General features: G+C 46.2%; 1 protein-coding gene across 1 annotated transcript in view; it reads right to left on the bottom strand.

The window, feature by feature from the left end:
- The window catches only part of LOC143766627 (uncharacterized), a 50,861-nt gene extending 38,251 nt beyond the window's left edge, over nucleotides 1-12,610 (bottom strand). Inside the window, exons 1-6 of the mRNA XM_077254432.1 lie at nucleotides 12,458-12,610; nucleotides 11,619-11,767; nucleotides 11,310-11,489; nucleotides 11,104-11,227; nucleotides 10,931-11,028; nucleotides 319-409 (exon numbers count right to left, since the gene is read on the bottom strand). Coding sequence (XP_077110547.1) covers nucleotides 319-409; nucleotides 10,931-11,028; nucleotides 11,104-11,227; nucleotides 11,310-11,489; nucleotides 11,619-11,696 — 571 coding nt within the window. The 5' untranslated portion in view covers nucleotides 11,697-11,767; nucleotides 12,458-12,610. The remainder of the gene's footprint in view (nucleotides 1-318; nucleotides 410-10,930; nucleotides 11,029-11,103; nucleotides 11,228-11,309; nucleotides 11,490-11,618; nucleotides 11,768-12,457) is intronic.
- Nucleotides 12,611-13,544: the final 934 nt, after the last annotated feature.

Below are 13,544 nucleotides of genomic sequence, written 5' to 3'. Positions count from 1 at the left end.
TAATATTTTTCTGACTTGTCAGCACATTCTACGTACGCTGCCATTTGGCTTTATAGTTTACAGATCTGTGCAGGTAACGGTCAGAGTCTTCTAATCTCAGGGGGTAGTTGGATCCTCCAGGTTGTAAGTTCTATAGAAAAGGGCTTTCAATGCCCAAAGTCACTTGGACAGTTTTGGGTGGAGGAGAATGTTGTGGTCTAGAGGCAAAATGGTGATCACATGATTGTGATACGGCCGGACCACACCACCGATAAAGCAGCCACAGCCGGAGACTGAGAAGAATCTGTGATTTCTCTGCATTTAGTGGTCACTACTCACCTGGGTAGTCATGTGTAGGAATCTCCTCTTCACACCGCTCATCACCCCTCACATATGTCTCTGTAGTATTAATATGGGTCAGATCTTCACCCTGAAACAAATATTGTAAAGGTCACAGACAGATGGAGAAGTCACATCTATAATCACCTCTAATCCTGCCATCTCCACCGTTCTCATTACACAAGTATAAAACATATAATACTGGTGGATAAAGTAACACTGAGCACAAGACCTTCACAGCCGTCTACACATTGTGACAGTCACTGGTAAGGTGATAGAGGGGAGATATGTGTCACTGCGCTTAACGGCGTCAGTGATGTGAAACCAAAGCATTTTTCTCCAGCACACTACGTGTTGTGAGGGTTAAGTTGCATAAACAGGGCTGGTTTTATGTGGACCTTCACAGAGCGGGTGGGAGAAGGTCCACTTTATCTCCCCTGGCAGACCTGCCAGGACCTGCATGAGGACATGATCATGTGATCAATCACATGATGGGGAAGTTACAGGGTTGGGTTGAAATAGCCGAGCTCTACAGGCAGTCTGGGTTCAGCTAGCCTGGAGTGAGGACTCCAGAGGCTTTGTGGCTCGTTGAGTACAGGCTGAACCTGTCCTGCTCCAGATCGGGGGGCCACTAGCAACATCCGGACTGTGCTGCAGCATTTTTGTATTCCTTTATCATTTTGTTCCTGTTTTATCCAAGAAGGCGGAGTTTGTTTTCCCCACAAGTTGGTTTATGCTGCCTTACAATAACTCAATGAGGATTTAAAAAGACGGTGTTCCCATTTTTCCTACCTCTGTGTGCCACCACGTGAGTGAACTACCACAACATCATAAAGCCTTTCACACGTCCGTGTCTCCGGTACGTGAGGTGACAGTTTTCACACGTACAGGAGACACGTACACATGTACACCCATTCAAATGAATGGGTTTGTGCACGTCAGTGTGTTTCCATGGACCGTGTGTCCCGCAAGTAGTCATGTCCGTTTTTTACTGTCAGCATGGACGGAAAAACGTACTGCACATGTGCACATGGAGAACACACATTTATGTCCTCCGTGTGACAAACATCAGCACCGGGGAAGAAGCGCTGCAGTAACCGCTGTTCCCCGGCGGCAGGTGCTGAAGACGGCTCTCATCATTCTCCCCTGCTCTGCTGGCAGTCGGCGCGAGCAGAGGAGAAATATGAGAGTTATATTAAAGTCGAAATGATGACAGCAGGTGGGGGCTTTTGGGACTATTACTCCCATCATCTGACAAATGCTGCTTCCGCTAATAACAGTGACAGCAGGAGCGGATGATCAGGGTTTTTCCTCACCAGCCACCTGCAATATATCAAAATAAATAAATGAAAACCCCGGTGTGAGTTCCCCCTATTTTCTTGAACCAACCAGGAAAACTCACAGTTGGGGGCTGCAACCCTCAGCTGTCAGCTTCAGCAAGGTTGGGTATCAAGAATAGAGGGGTACCCACGCTATTTTTTTTTTAATTATTTAAATAATTTTTAAAAATGGCGTGGGGTCCCCCCATTTTTGACAATCAGCCTTGCTAAAGCTCATAGCTGGGGGCTGGTATTCTCAGGCTGTTAAGGGGTCATGGATATTGACCCCCCCAGCCTAAAAACAGCAGCCTGCAGCTGCCCAAAAAAGGCGCACCTATTAGATGCGCCAATTTTTGCGCTTTGCCTGACTCTACCCACTTGCCCTGTAGCGGTGGCAAGAGGGGTTAATATTTGTAAGGTTGATTTCATCTTTGTATTGCCAGGTGACATCAAGCCCACAGCTTAGTAATGGAGAGGTGTCTATAAGACATCTCTCCATTACTAATCCTATAGTTATATGGTAAATAAAGACACAGCCAGACTAAAGTCCTTTATTTGAAAAAAAAAAAAAAAGACACAGACTCCTTTAATATTCTCAATTAAACCATACTTACGACCTCGCCTAATTCCACCGAAGTCCTCGATCTCCTGTAATAAAAATAAAATAACAGAACAACAATATACCATACCTGTCTGTTGTTCTGTGCCACGCCGTAATCCATGTCTGAGGGATAATTAGTTTTCAACCTGGACAGTGCTAAGATGCGACCGTCCAGGCTGAAAACCACTGGTGACTGAGCTGATGAGAGCGCAGCATCATTTACCAGCGGTGACATCATCGAGGCCGGGCTGAACTACGGTGACCTCAGGACCGTGGGAAAATGCCATTACTGGGGAAAAGAAGTCTAAATTCCTCAATAGGGGTTACCCCCACAAAGCGTTAACACAACCCATGATCCCACTAGGAGTCGCAATAACACTATGAGTCGCCGGGTCCCTTTTGTACATCATTATCACCCTTCAGCCTATATTAGCCATAGAACCATTTGCAAACATTGGTATCTCTTACAGACGGCCGATCCCACAATTGAAGATTTCAAAAACCCTTTTCAGATGAGCACGCAATATACGTGACACCTTAGTCAGAGCTGACACTGGCCCTACTCGTACATCCAATACACAACGTTTCTTGCGGAATCCCAAAATGGGCACTTTCCCCTGCCTCAACTGCAATCAGTGCAACAAAGTTCTGAAGGGAGACACTGTCCATACACTGGGAAGAGATACAATATCAATCAATTTCTCACCTGTGACTCCAATTTCGTAGTATATTTGATTAAGTGCCCCTGTGGCCTACTTTACCTGGGTGAGACTACCCAATCGGTCAAAGACAGAATTTCGAAACATAAGTCTACCATCAGGTACAAGAACCTTTTACTTTCCATTCCACAACAGTTTTTCTCTAAGAGCCATAACGTGGCACAATTAAGGTCTCAAGTGATCGACCATGTCTCACCCCCCTCCCCCCACCCTGTAGGGGGAGCAACCGCATCTCAATAATAACACAGAAGGAAGCGTACTGATCCATGAGCTAAAGACTCTGACTCCAAAAGGACTTAACAGAGACTATGATTTGCAATCCTTTATGTAATCCTTCATGTAATTGTTGTTTGATATTGATTTTGCCTTTATGCCAGAGTATCATTTAATGCAATATGTTATCTATTTTTTATTACAGCCGTGCACATATATCAAAATTTTGGCATCTTTTTTCATTTTGCAGAGCCGCATGAACTGAAGATCTTCTGCACTTCATCTGCAATGTGTCACTTCTTCACCGTGGATCCATAGATTCCCCACTGCAACCTTCAAGTCTCCACTCACCAATCTGTAACACACCGATCACCACTCTACCTGGAACGCACATCTCCTAGTTCCGGCAGATAGAACGCATAGCGCCGCTGGTTCCGGCTCCTGACACGCAAACGTCACTTCTGGTTAGCCGCTCCCGGCAAGTGGAACGCATAGCGCCGCTGGTTCTGGCTCCTGACACGCAAACATCACTTCTGGTTAGCCGCTCCCGGCAAGTGGAACGCATTGAGCCGCTTGTTCCGGCTCCTGACACACAAATGTCACTTCTGGTTAGCTGCTTCCGGCCCTCGAACACAGCAATAAGGCGCGCACATAGCCAGGAATTAATGGGGACCCCGGGCACGCCACGATCACCCTCCAGACCTGCGGTGGATACCGTGTCTTTGCACATAGCTCCTGATGTATTGGTAAGTTTATGCACTGTTAGGCCCCAATCTTTTTGAGTACCTCGGTGATATTAACCTACTGTACATATTATCTACAGATAGACCATTAAACGGCCCCCACAAACCAGTACGCCTGGCTTATCCTATAAATTGGTAGGTGTCTTTTCTCTCCTTGCTGACACACCTGGCTTATTAACTGAGGCAAAACACCACTTCATATGCACCCCTTTTCCTACCCCAGATTCCAGCGCACTCTTAAAGGGTTAAAATCATATGCCCAGCTCTTACTTCGCCTTCTAGCTCCTTATGCATGCTGCAACCTCCTCTGTACGTTGATATGGGTCGATTATGTTGGATAACCTTACTGTGGTATTTATGTCACTCACTATGACCTTCCTCTATGATTGTCGCTAATTTCTTTATATGGTTTCTTTATTGTTTATTCTGCTTTATTTTGTAGTACACTGATGAAGGTCTTGAAAGACCGAAATGTTTGTTGCGACTACTGTATGTATCTCACAATATATTAAAACTGTTTTTTCACCACATCCACCAGAGTGTGCCAAGTATTACTATATAAGTGGGAAAATGCCAGTGATGATGTCACCGCTAGCCATTGAGGCTGCGCTCGCAGCAGCTTATTCACCAGTGGTTTTCAGCCGGGACGGTCACATCTTAGCACCGTCCAGGTTGAAAACTATTTAGCCCCCAGACATGGATTACAGTGTGGGACAGAAAGACGGACAGGTATGGTATATTGTTGTTTTTTTTATTTTACTTTTATTATAGATCGAGGACTTCGGTGGAATTAGACAATGCCGTAAGTATGGTATCATTGAGATTATAAAGGAATCTGTGTCATTTTTTTCAATTAAAGGATTTTATTCTGGCTGTGTCTTTATTTACATACTGTATAACTATAGGATTAGTAATGGATAGGTGTTTTATAGACACTTCTCCATTACTAAGCCATGGGCTTGATGTCACCTGACAATACAAAGGTGACATCAACCCCACAAATATTAACCCCAATTGCCACCGCTACAGGGCAAGTGGGAAGACCTGGGCAAAGCACCAGAATTGGTGCATCTAATAGATGCGCCTTTTCTGGGCAGCTGTGGGCTGCTGTTTTTAGGCTGGAGGGGGGCCAAAAGCAATGGCCCCTTACCAGAATGAGAATACAAGCCCCCAACTGTGAGCTTTAACAAGGCAGGTTGCCAATAATGCGGGGACCCCATGCCATTTTTTTTAAATGATTTATTAAACTATATAAAAAAAAAAACCACAGCATGTGGACCCCAGTGTGAGGATATGGCCGCTTACTGAAGACTATAGGACAAATGGATGTACAGAGGAGTCCACTGCTCTAAGACATAAAGACTTTTTCCTGCATGGACCACGGGTTACATCAATATTATTGTACTTTAACCCCTTCACCCCCAAGGGTGGTTTGCACGTTAATGACCGGGCCAATTTTTACAATTCTGACCACTGTCCCTTTATGAGGTTATAACTCTGGAACGCTTCAATGGATCTTGGCGATTCTGACACTGTTTTCTCGTGACATATTGTACTTCATGATAGTGGTAAAATTTCTTTGATATTACCTGCATTTATTTGCAAAAAAAAATGGAAATTTGGCGAAAATTTTGAAAATTTTGCAATTTTCCAACTTTGAATTTTTATGCCCTTAAATCACAGAGATATGTCACACAAAATACTTAATAAGTAACATTTCCCACATGTCTACTTTACATCAGCACAATTTTGGAACCAAAATTTTTTTTTGTTAGGGAGTTATAAGGGTTAAAAGTTGACCAGCAATTTCTCATTTTTACAACACCATTTTTTTTTAGGGACCACATCTCATTTGAAGTCATTTTGAGGGGTCTATATGATAGAAAATACCCAAGTGTGACACCATTCTAAAAACTGCACCCCTCAAGGTGCTCAAAACCATATTCAAGAAGTTTATTAACCCTTCTGGTGCTTCACAGGAATTTTTGGAATGTTTAAATAAAAATGAACATTTAACTTTTTTTCACAAAAAATTTACTTCAGCTCCAATTTGTTTTATTTTACCAAGGGTAACAGGAGAAAATGGACCCCAAAAGTTGTTGTACAATTTGTCCTGAGTACGCCGATACCCCATATGTGGGGGTAAACCACTGTTTGTGCGCATGACCGAGCTCGGAAGCGAAGGAGCGCCATTTGACTTTTCAATGCAAAATTGACTGGAATTGAGATGGGACGCCATGTTGCGTTTGGGGAGCCCCTGATGTGCCTAAACATTGAAACCCCCCACAAGTGACACCATTTTGGAAAGTAGACCCCCTAAGGAACTTATCTAGAGGTGTGGTGAGCACTTTGACCCACCAAGTGCTTCACAGAAGTTTATAATGCAGAACCGTAAAAAAAAAAAAATCACATTTTTTCACAAAAATTATTTTTCGCCCCCAATTTTTTATTTTCCCAAGGGTAAGAGAAGAAATTGGACCCCAAAAGTTGTTGTACAATTCGTCCTGAGTACGCTGATACCCCATATGTGGGGATAAACCACTATTTGGGCGCATGGGAGACCTCGGAAGGGAAGGAGCGCCGTTTGACTTTTCAATGCAAAATTGACAGGAATTGAGATGGGACGCCATGTTGCGTTTGGAGAGTCACTGATGTGCCTAAACATTGAAACCCCCCAAAAGTGACACCATTTTGTAAAGTAGACCCCCTAAGGAACTTATCTAGATGTGTTTTGAGCGCTTTGACCCACCAAGGGCTTCACAGAAGTTAATAATGCAGAGCCGTAAAAATAAAACAAACATTTTTTCCCACAAAAATTATTTTTTTAGCCCCCAGTTTTGTATTTTCCCGAGGGTAGCAGGAGAAATTGGACCCCAAAAGTTGTTGTCCAATTTGTCCTGAGTGCGCTGATACCCCATATGTGGGGGGGAACCACCGTTTGGACGCATGGAAGGGCTCGGAAGTGAAGGAGCGCCATTTGGAATGCAGACTTAGATGGAATGGTCTGCAGGCGTCACATTGCGTTTGCAGAGCCCCTAATGTACCTAAACAGTAGAAACCCCCCACAAGTGACACCATGTTGGAAAGTAGACCCCCTAAGGAATTTATCTAGATGTGTGGTGAGCGCTTTGACCCACCAAGGGCTTCACAGAAGTTTATAATGCAGAGCCGTAAAAATAAAACTAAAATTTTTTCCCACAAAAATTATTTTTCAGCCCCCAGTTTTGTATTTTCCCCGAGGGTAACAGGAGAAATTGGACCCCAAAAGTTGTTGTCCAATTTGTCCTGAGTGCGCTGATACCCCATATGTGGGGGGAACCACCGTTTGGATGCATGGGAGGGCTCGGAAGGGAAGGAGCGCCATTTGGAATGCAGACTTAGATGGAATGGTCTGCAGGCGTCACATTGCGTTTGCAGAGCCCCTAATGTACCTAAAGAGTAGAAGCCCCGCACAAGTGACCCTATTTTGGAAACTAGACCCCCCAAGGAACTTATCTAGATGTGTTGTAAGAACTTTGAACCCCCAAGTGTTTCACTACAGTTTATAACGCAGAGCCGTGAAAATAATATTTTTTTTTTCCCACAAAAATTATTTTTTAGCCCCCAGTTTTGTATTTTCCCAGGGGTAACAGGAGAAATTGGACCCCAAAGGTTGTTGTCCTATTTGTCCTGAGTACGCTGCTACCCCATATGTTGGGGTAAACCCCTGTTTGGGCACACGGGAAAGCTCGGAAGGGAAGGAGCACTGTTTTACTTTTTCAACGCAGAATTGGCTGGAATTGACATCGGACGCCATGTCGCGTTTGGAGAGCCCCTGATGTGCCGAAACAGTGGAAACCCCCCAATTATAACTGAAACCCTAATCCAAACACACCCCTAACCCTAATCCCAACAGTAACCCTAACCACACCTCTAACCCTGACACACCCCTAACCCTAATCCCAACCCTATTCCCAACCGTAAATGTAATCTAAACCCTAACCGTAACTTTAGCCCCAACCCTAACCCTAACTGTAGCCTTAACCCTAGCTCCAACCCTAGCCCTAATGGGAAAATGGAAATAAATACATTTTTTTTTTCCCTAACTAAGGGGGTGATGAAGGGGGGTTTGATTTACTTTTATAGCGAGTTTTTTAGCGGATTTTTATGATTGGCAGCCGTCACACACTGAAAGACGCTTTTCATTGCAAAAAATATTTTTTGCGTTACCACATTTTGAGAGCTATAAATTTTCCATATTTTGGTCCACAGAGTCATGTGAGGTCTTGTTTTTTGCGGGACGAGTTGACGTTTTTATTGGTAACATTTTCGGACATGTGACAGTTTTTGATCGCTTTTTATTCCGATTTTTGTGAGGCAGAATGACCAAAAACCAGCTATTCATGAATTTCTTTTGGGGGAGGCGTTTATACCGTTCCGCGTTTGGTAAAATTGATAAAGCAGTTTTATTCTTCGGGTCAGTACGATTACAGCGATACCTCATTTATATTATTTTTTTATGTTTTGGCGCTTTTATATGATAAAAACTATTTTATGGAAAAAATAATTATTTTTGCATCGCTTTATTCTCAGGACTATAACTTTTTTATTTTTTTGCTGATGATGCTGTATCGCGGCTCGTTATTTGCGGGACAAGATGACGCTTTCAGCGGTACCATGGTTATTTATATCCGTCTTTTTGATCGCGTGTTATTCCACTTTTTGTTCGGCGGTATGATAATAAAGCGTTGTTTTTTGCCTCTTTTTTTTTTTCTTTTTTCTTACGGTGTTTACTGAAGGGGTTAACTAGTGGGCCAGTTTTATAGGTCGGGTCGTTACGGACGCGGCGATACTAAATACGTGTACTTTTATTGTTTTTTTTATTTTATTTAGATAAAGAAATGTATTTATGGGAATAATATATTTTTTTTTTTTCATTATTTTGGAATATTTTTTTTTTTTTTTTTTTTTTTTTTACACATTTGGAAAAATTTTTTTTTACTTTTTTACTTTGCCCCAGGGGGGGACAATACAGATCGGTGATCTGCCAGTTTGCATAGCACTCTGACAGATCACCGATCTGAGAGAAGTGCAGGCTGCTTCACAGTGCCTGCTCTGAGCAGGCTTCTGTGAAGCCACCTCCCTCCCTGCAGGACCCGGATCCGCGGCCATCTTGGATCCGGGTCTGGAGCAGGCAGGGAGGGAGGTAAGACCCTCGCAGCAACGCGATCACATCGCGTTGCTGCGGGGGGCTCAGGGAAGCCCGCAGGGAGCCCCCTCCCTGCGCGATGCTTCCCTGCACCGCCGGCACATCGCGATCATGTTTGATCGCGGTGTGCCGGGGGTTAATGTGCCGGGGGCGGTCCGTGACCGCTCCTGGCACATAGTGCCGGATGTCAGCTGCGATAGGCAGCTGACACCCGGCCGCGCTCCCCCCGTGAGCGCCGCCGATCGCGCTGGACGTACTATCCCGTGCGTGGTCATGGGGGCCCACCCCACCTCGACGGGATAGTACGTCCGATGTCAGGAAGGGGTTAATAGTTACTTTGCTTGATGTGTTTTATTAGTGATTTTCTTGCTGTTTTATTAGTGATTTTCTTGCTCATCAGTTCATGCTCAGGAATCAATGTTTCTATTCAGTGGCAGTCAGCAGAGGAAGACGAGCAGGCTAGAATTTATGTGAACCCAAGGACAGACTATCAATCTCATTTGTATCAAGGTCTCACTCCCATTGTACTCCCAAACCTAAGCCCATTGTGTGGGTGGGGATAGTAGACTCAGGGGACCATCACCACGGGAGGTCTCACATACAGTCCCAGCTGATGGAGTATGCCTTGTTCTGTGAGCTAAAGGAAAATGTTTAAGGGGGCAGGAGAAAAAGACATCGTGTTGAATCAGGCAGTTGTTGGAGGGATTTCGATGGAAGAGGATCCAAGCTGGAATGGATGGATGATCTATGGAGCTTTGGAGATTGTTGGCTGGAGGAGTATCCATGAGCTACGGTCTGGATATCCATCATCTGGAGGAACATAGGCTGTGACTGCACACTATAGCAGCTGGAGATACAAAATCTGTGGGCCAACCAAAAGTTGGGAGACAGTGGGCATCGCCTGGTATGGAGCCAGTGGGACTACCGATCTCAGATTGGGAACTTGTGGACTGAGGACATTGTATGTTGGCCATCCACCTGGATTTGTTGTACAACCATGGATGTATGGAATAAAAAAATTAGTTGCATCGTTAACCTGCCTAGGTGATTTTTATAACTCACAACCTCAGATCTCCACACCCTCTATTCTTGATAACCAGCCTTGCTGAAGCTGACAGCTGAGGGTTGCAGCCCCCAGCTGTGATATTTGCCAGGTTGGTTCAAGAAAATAGGGGGGAACCCACACCGGGTTTTTCATTAATTCATTTCATTATATCGCAAGTGGCGGCTGAGGAATACCCCGATCATCCGCTCCTGCTGTCACTGTTATTAGCGGCAGCAAGTGTCGGATGATGGGAGTAAGAGTCCCAAAAGCCCCCACCTGCTGTCATCGTTCAGACTTTAATATAACTCATCATTCTCTTCTGCTCCTGCCGATCGCCGGCAGAGCAGGGGAGAACGATGAGAGCCGTCTTCAGCACCCGCCACGGGGGAACAGCACTTAGGGCTCCTTTTCACTTGCGAGACATACGTCCGAGTCTCGCAGGTTAAAACCCTCCTCAGGCGCCGGCACTCCAGAGCGGAGCGTGCGGCCGCATAGCAACATATGGAGCTGCACGCTCCGCTCCGAAGTGCCGGCACCAGAGCAGGGTTTTAACCTGCGAGACACGGCCGTATGTCTCACAAGTGAAAAGGAGCCCTTACAGTAGCACTTCTTCCCCAGCGGCCGTCTGTGTGGTACTGAGGCAGCACGTGTTTGCCACACGTGTGCCGCAAGTAGTACACACACGGACACTGATATCTCCGGTATTGGGTTTTCCAGGACCGGAAATAAACGGAAGTGTGAAATCGGCCTAAGAGAGATCTCATGACACCTTCTCTCCATCTACCTGATAATCCTGAGGAACATTGGGATCTTCCTGTTTACAGTCCCGTGGAAGAAGAGGACGGGGACATCTCTCTGGTGTTGTCCTCCTACTGGATAGATCTGGAGGAAACACATACAGTCACTGAATTCATTCTTCACAGATAATTATAGGCCGTGTGTATTTAGTTCTATTACCTGGTGATGTGAGGGGCTTGGGAACCTCCATCATGACGTCCTTGTACAGATCTCTGTGTCCTTCTAAATACTCCCACTCCTCCATGGAGAAATAGACGGCGACATCCTGACACCTTATAGGAACCTGACACATACAATGATACCGTCATCCCCCGATCCCTTCATAGCGTTACTGTATAATGTCCCAGCATTCCCAGCAGTGTCACCTCTCCAGTCAGCAGCTCAATCATCTTGTAGGTGAGTTCTAGGATCTTCTGGTCATTAATTTCTCCATGTATCAGGGGGTGAGGTGGAGGCCCCGTGATTGGGCTCGGGGGTCTTCCCCATCCCTCAGACACAGGGTCCTGACAGCGCTCACTAGAGGTCTTCTTCACTACTGTGTAATCCTGGTTATGGAGAGACACATTAATAAATCTCACTACAGACATTTCCAGAGTCCTCACCTCTCCAGTTCTGTCCATCTGTTATTCCCATAGATAAGAATGATGTAATGTGACGTCATCAGAATCTCTCACCTCCCCAGTAAGCCGGAAGAGGAGCTCTAGGGTGAGGTGTAATATCCTCTCCGCCATCTTGTCTCTGTCCATATCCATCTTTGATGGGTAAATCAGGAAAGTCTCTTATATAGAAGATCTTCACTGAGAGGATCCGATATTGTAGAGACCTGAATGAGAAGAAGATGAGCCGATGTAACATCATAAGAATCCTGTGCAATAATACAATTACTGGAGATAATGAGGGAAATGAGGAGATTTATTATTTTACAGTATTTAGTTTCCTTCTTTCCATCTCCTAATAAAACCTATATATTTAGGTCACAGACAACAAGCAGTTTCTCCCTCGGAGTCGGCAGCTGAATACGTTCCTCATAGACTCATCTTCCATAACGTTTATTCTCGTCTCATTTCCCGACCCTGGAATCGGCATTAGTAATACTGCAGGAGATATTCATTACACGTGACAGGAGAAATAACGACTTCATGGTGAGGACGACATCTCCATCTCCTACTGCGGCTCTAGGAACAGATCTGTCCAGAGTCGGTCACTGACTCCATCCCCACCGGCCTCTATATGGAGGTTTCCCGTCTTCCCCGCACTGGAATCTTCTATCACGTTAGATCTCAGCTCTGAGTCACACACAGAAGTTTGAGGCTTTTATAGGAGATTGTCGGTAAGAACAAGACCGGAGATATCTGAGGCCGATGTCTCCATGTACGGGGTTTATTTCTCCGGATAGGATGGTTTTCTTTGGTACTTTCCCCCATTAGAAGGGACACCGGTGGATATTGGGGTCTTTACCTGCTACAGTCCTGGGGGGATTTACTCGGTACAGTGGCCGCTGGACAAATCTCACCATCAATTCCCCTCAGACTGAAGGAACATCGCTCCTCTACTCGGCTCTATGGATCCAGGATGAAATCCACTGCGGCCCCTGCAAGAAAAGAAGGAGAAAGAGCAGAAGTTGGGGGAGACCACCGTGGCCTGAGATTTCTACGGCTGCTCTGTGCGCACAGGACCTGTGATGAGGTCACAGGAGGGGAGGAGTCAGGGGTCACATGATCAGGGGCCTCAGTGTATGCAGGACTCTGCTGTGCTGGTTGTCATGGTGCTGGATGAGGGGAAGTTTCTGTGTGGGGTCAGGAGGGGTTTACAGTGTGGATATAGCAGAGCCGTGTGTGTACGAGGTGTACGGAGCGGAGCCGTGTGTGTACGAGGTGCACGGAGCGGAGCCGTGTGTGTACGAGGTGTACGGAGCGGAGCCGTGTGTGTACGAGGTGTACGGAGCAGAGCCGTGTGTACGAGGTGTACGGAGCGGAGCCGTGTGTGTACGAGGTGTACGGAGCGGAGCCGTGTGTACGAGGTGTACGGAGCGGAGCCGTGTGTGTACGAGGTGTACGGAGCAGAGCCGTGTGTGTACGAGGTGTACGGAGCAGAGCCGTGTGTACGAGGTGTACGGAGCGGAGCCGTGTGTGTACGAGGTGTACGGAGCGGAGCCGTGTGTGTATGAGGTGTACGGAGCAGAGCCGTGTGTGTACGAGGTGGACGGAGCAGAGCCGTGTGTGTACGAGGTGGACGGAGCAGAGCCGTGTGTGTACGAGGTGTACGGAGCGGAGCCATGTGTGTACGAGGTGTACGGAGCAGAGCCGTGTGTGTACGAGGTGTACGGAGCGGAGCCGTGTGTGTACGAGGTGTAAGGAGCAGAGCCGTGTGTGTACGAGGTGTATGGAGTGGAGTCGAGTGTGTACGAGGTGTACGGAGCGGAGCCGTGTGTGTACGAGGTGTACAGAGCGGAGCCGTGTGTGTATGAGGTGTACGGACCGGAGCCACGTCTGTAAGAGGTGTACGGAGCGGAGCCATGTGTGTACGAGGTGTATGGAGCAAAGCCGTAGGTGCACGGAGCAGAGCCATGTATATACAAGGTGTATGGAGCAGAGCCGCGT

Source organism: Ranitomeya variabilis, chromosome 4, assembly GCF_051348905.1.
Source record: "Ranitomeya variabilis isolate aRanVar5 chromosome 4, aRanVar5.hap1, whole genome shotgun sequence".
Taxonomy (NCBI): domain Eukaryota; kingdom Metazoa; phylum Chordata; class Amphibia; order Anura; family Dendrobatidae; genus Ranitomeya; species Ranitomeya variabilis.
The sequence above is the reverse complement of the archived record's forward strand: the minus strand, read 5'-3'. Positions and strand labels throughout refer to the sequence as shown.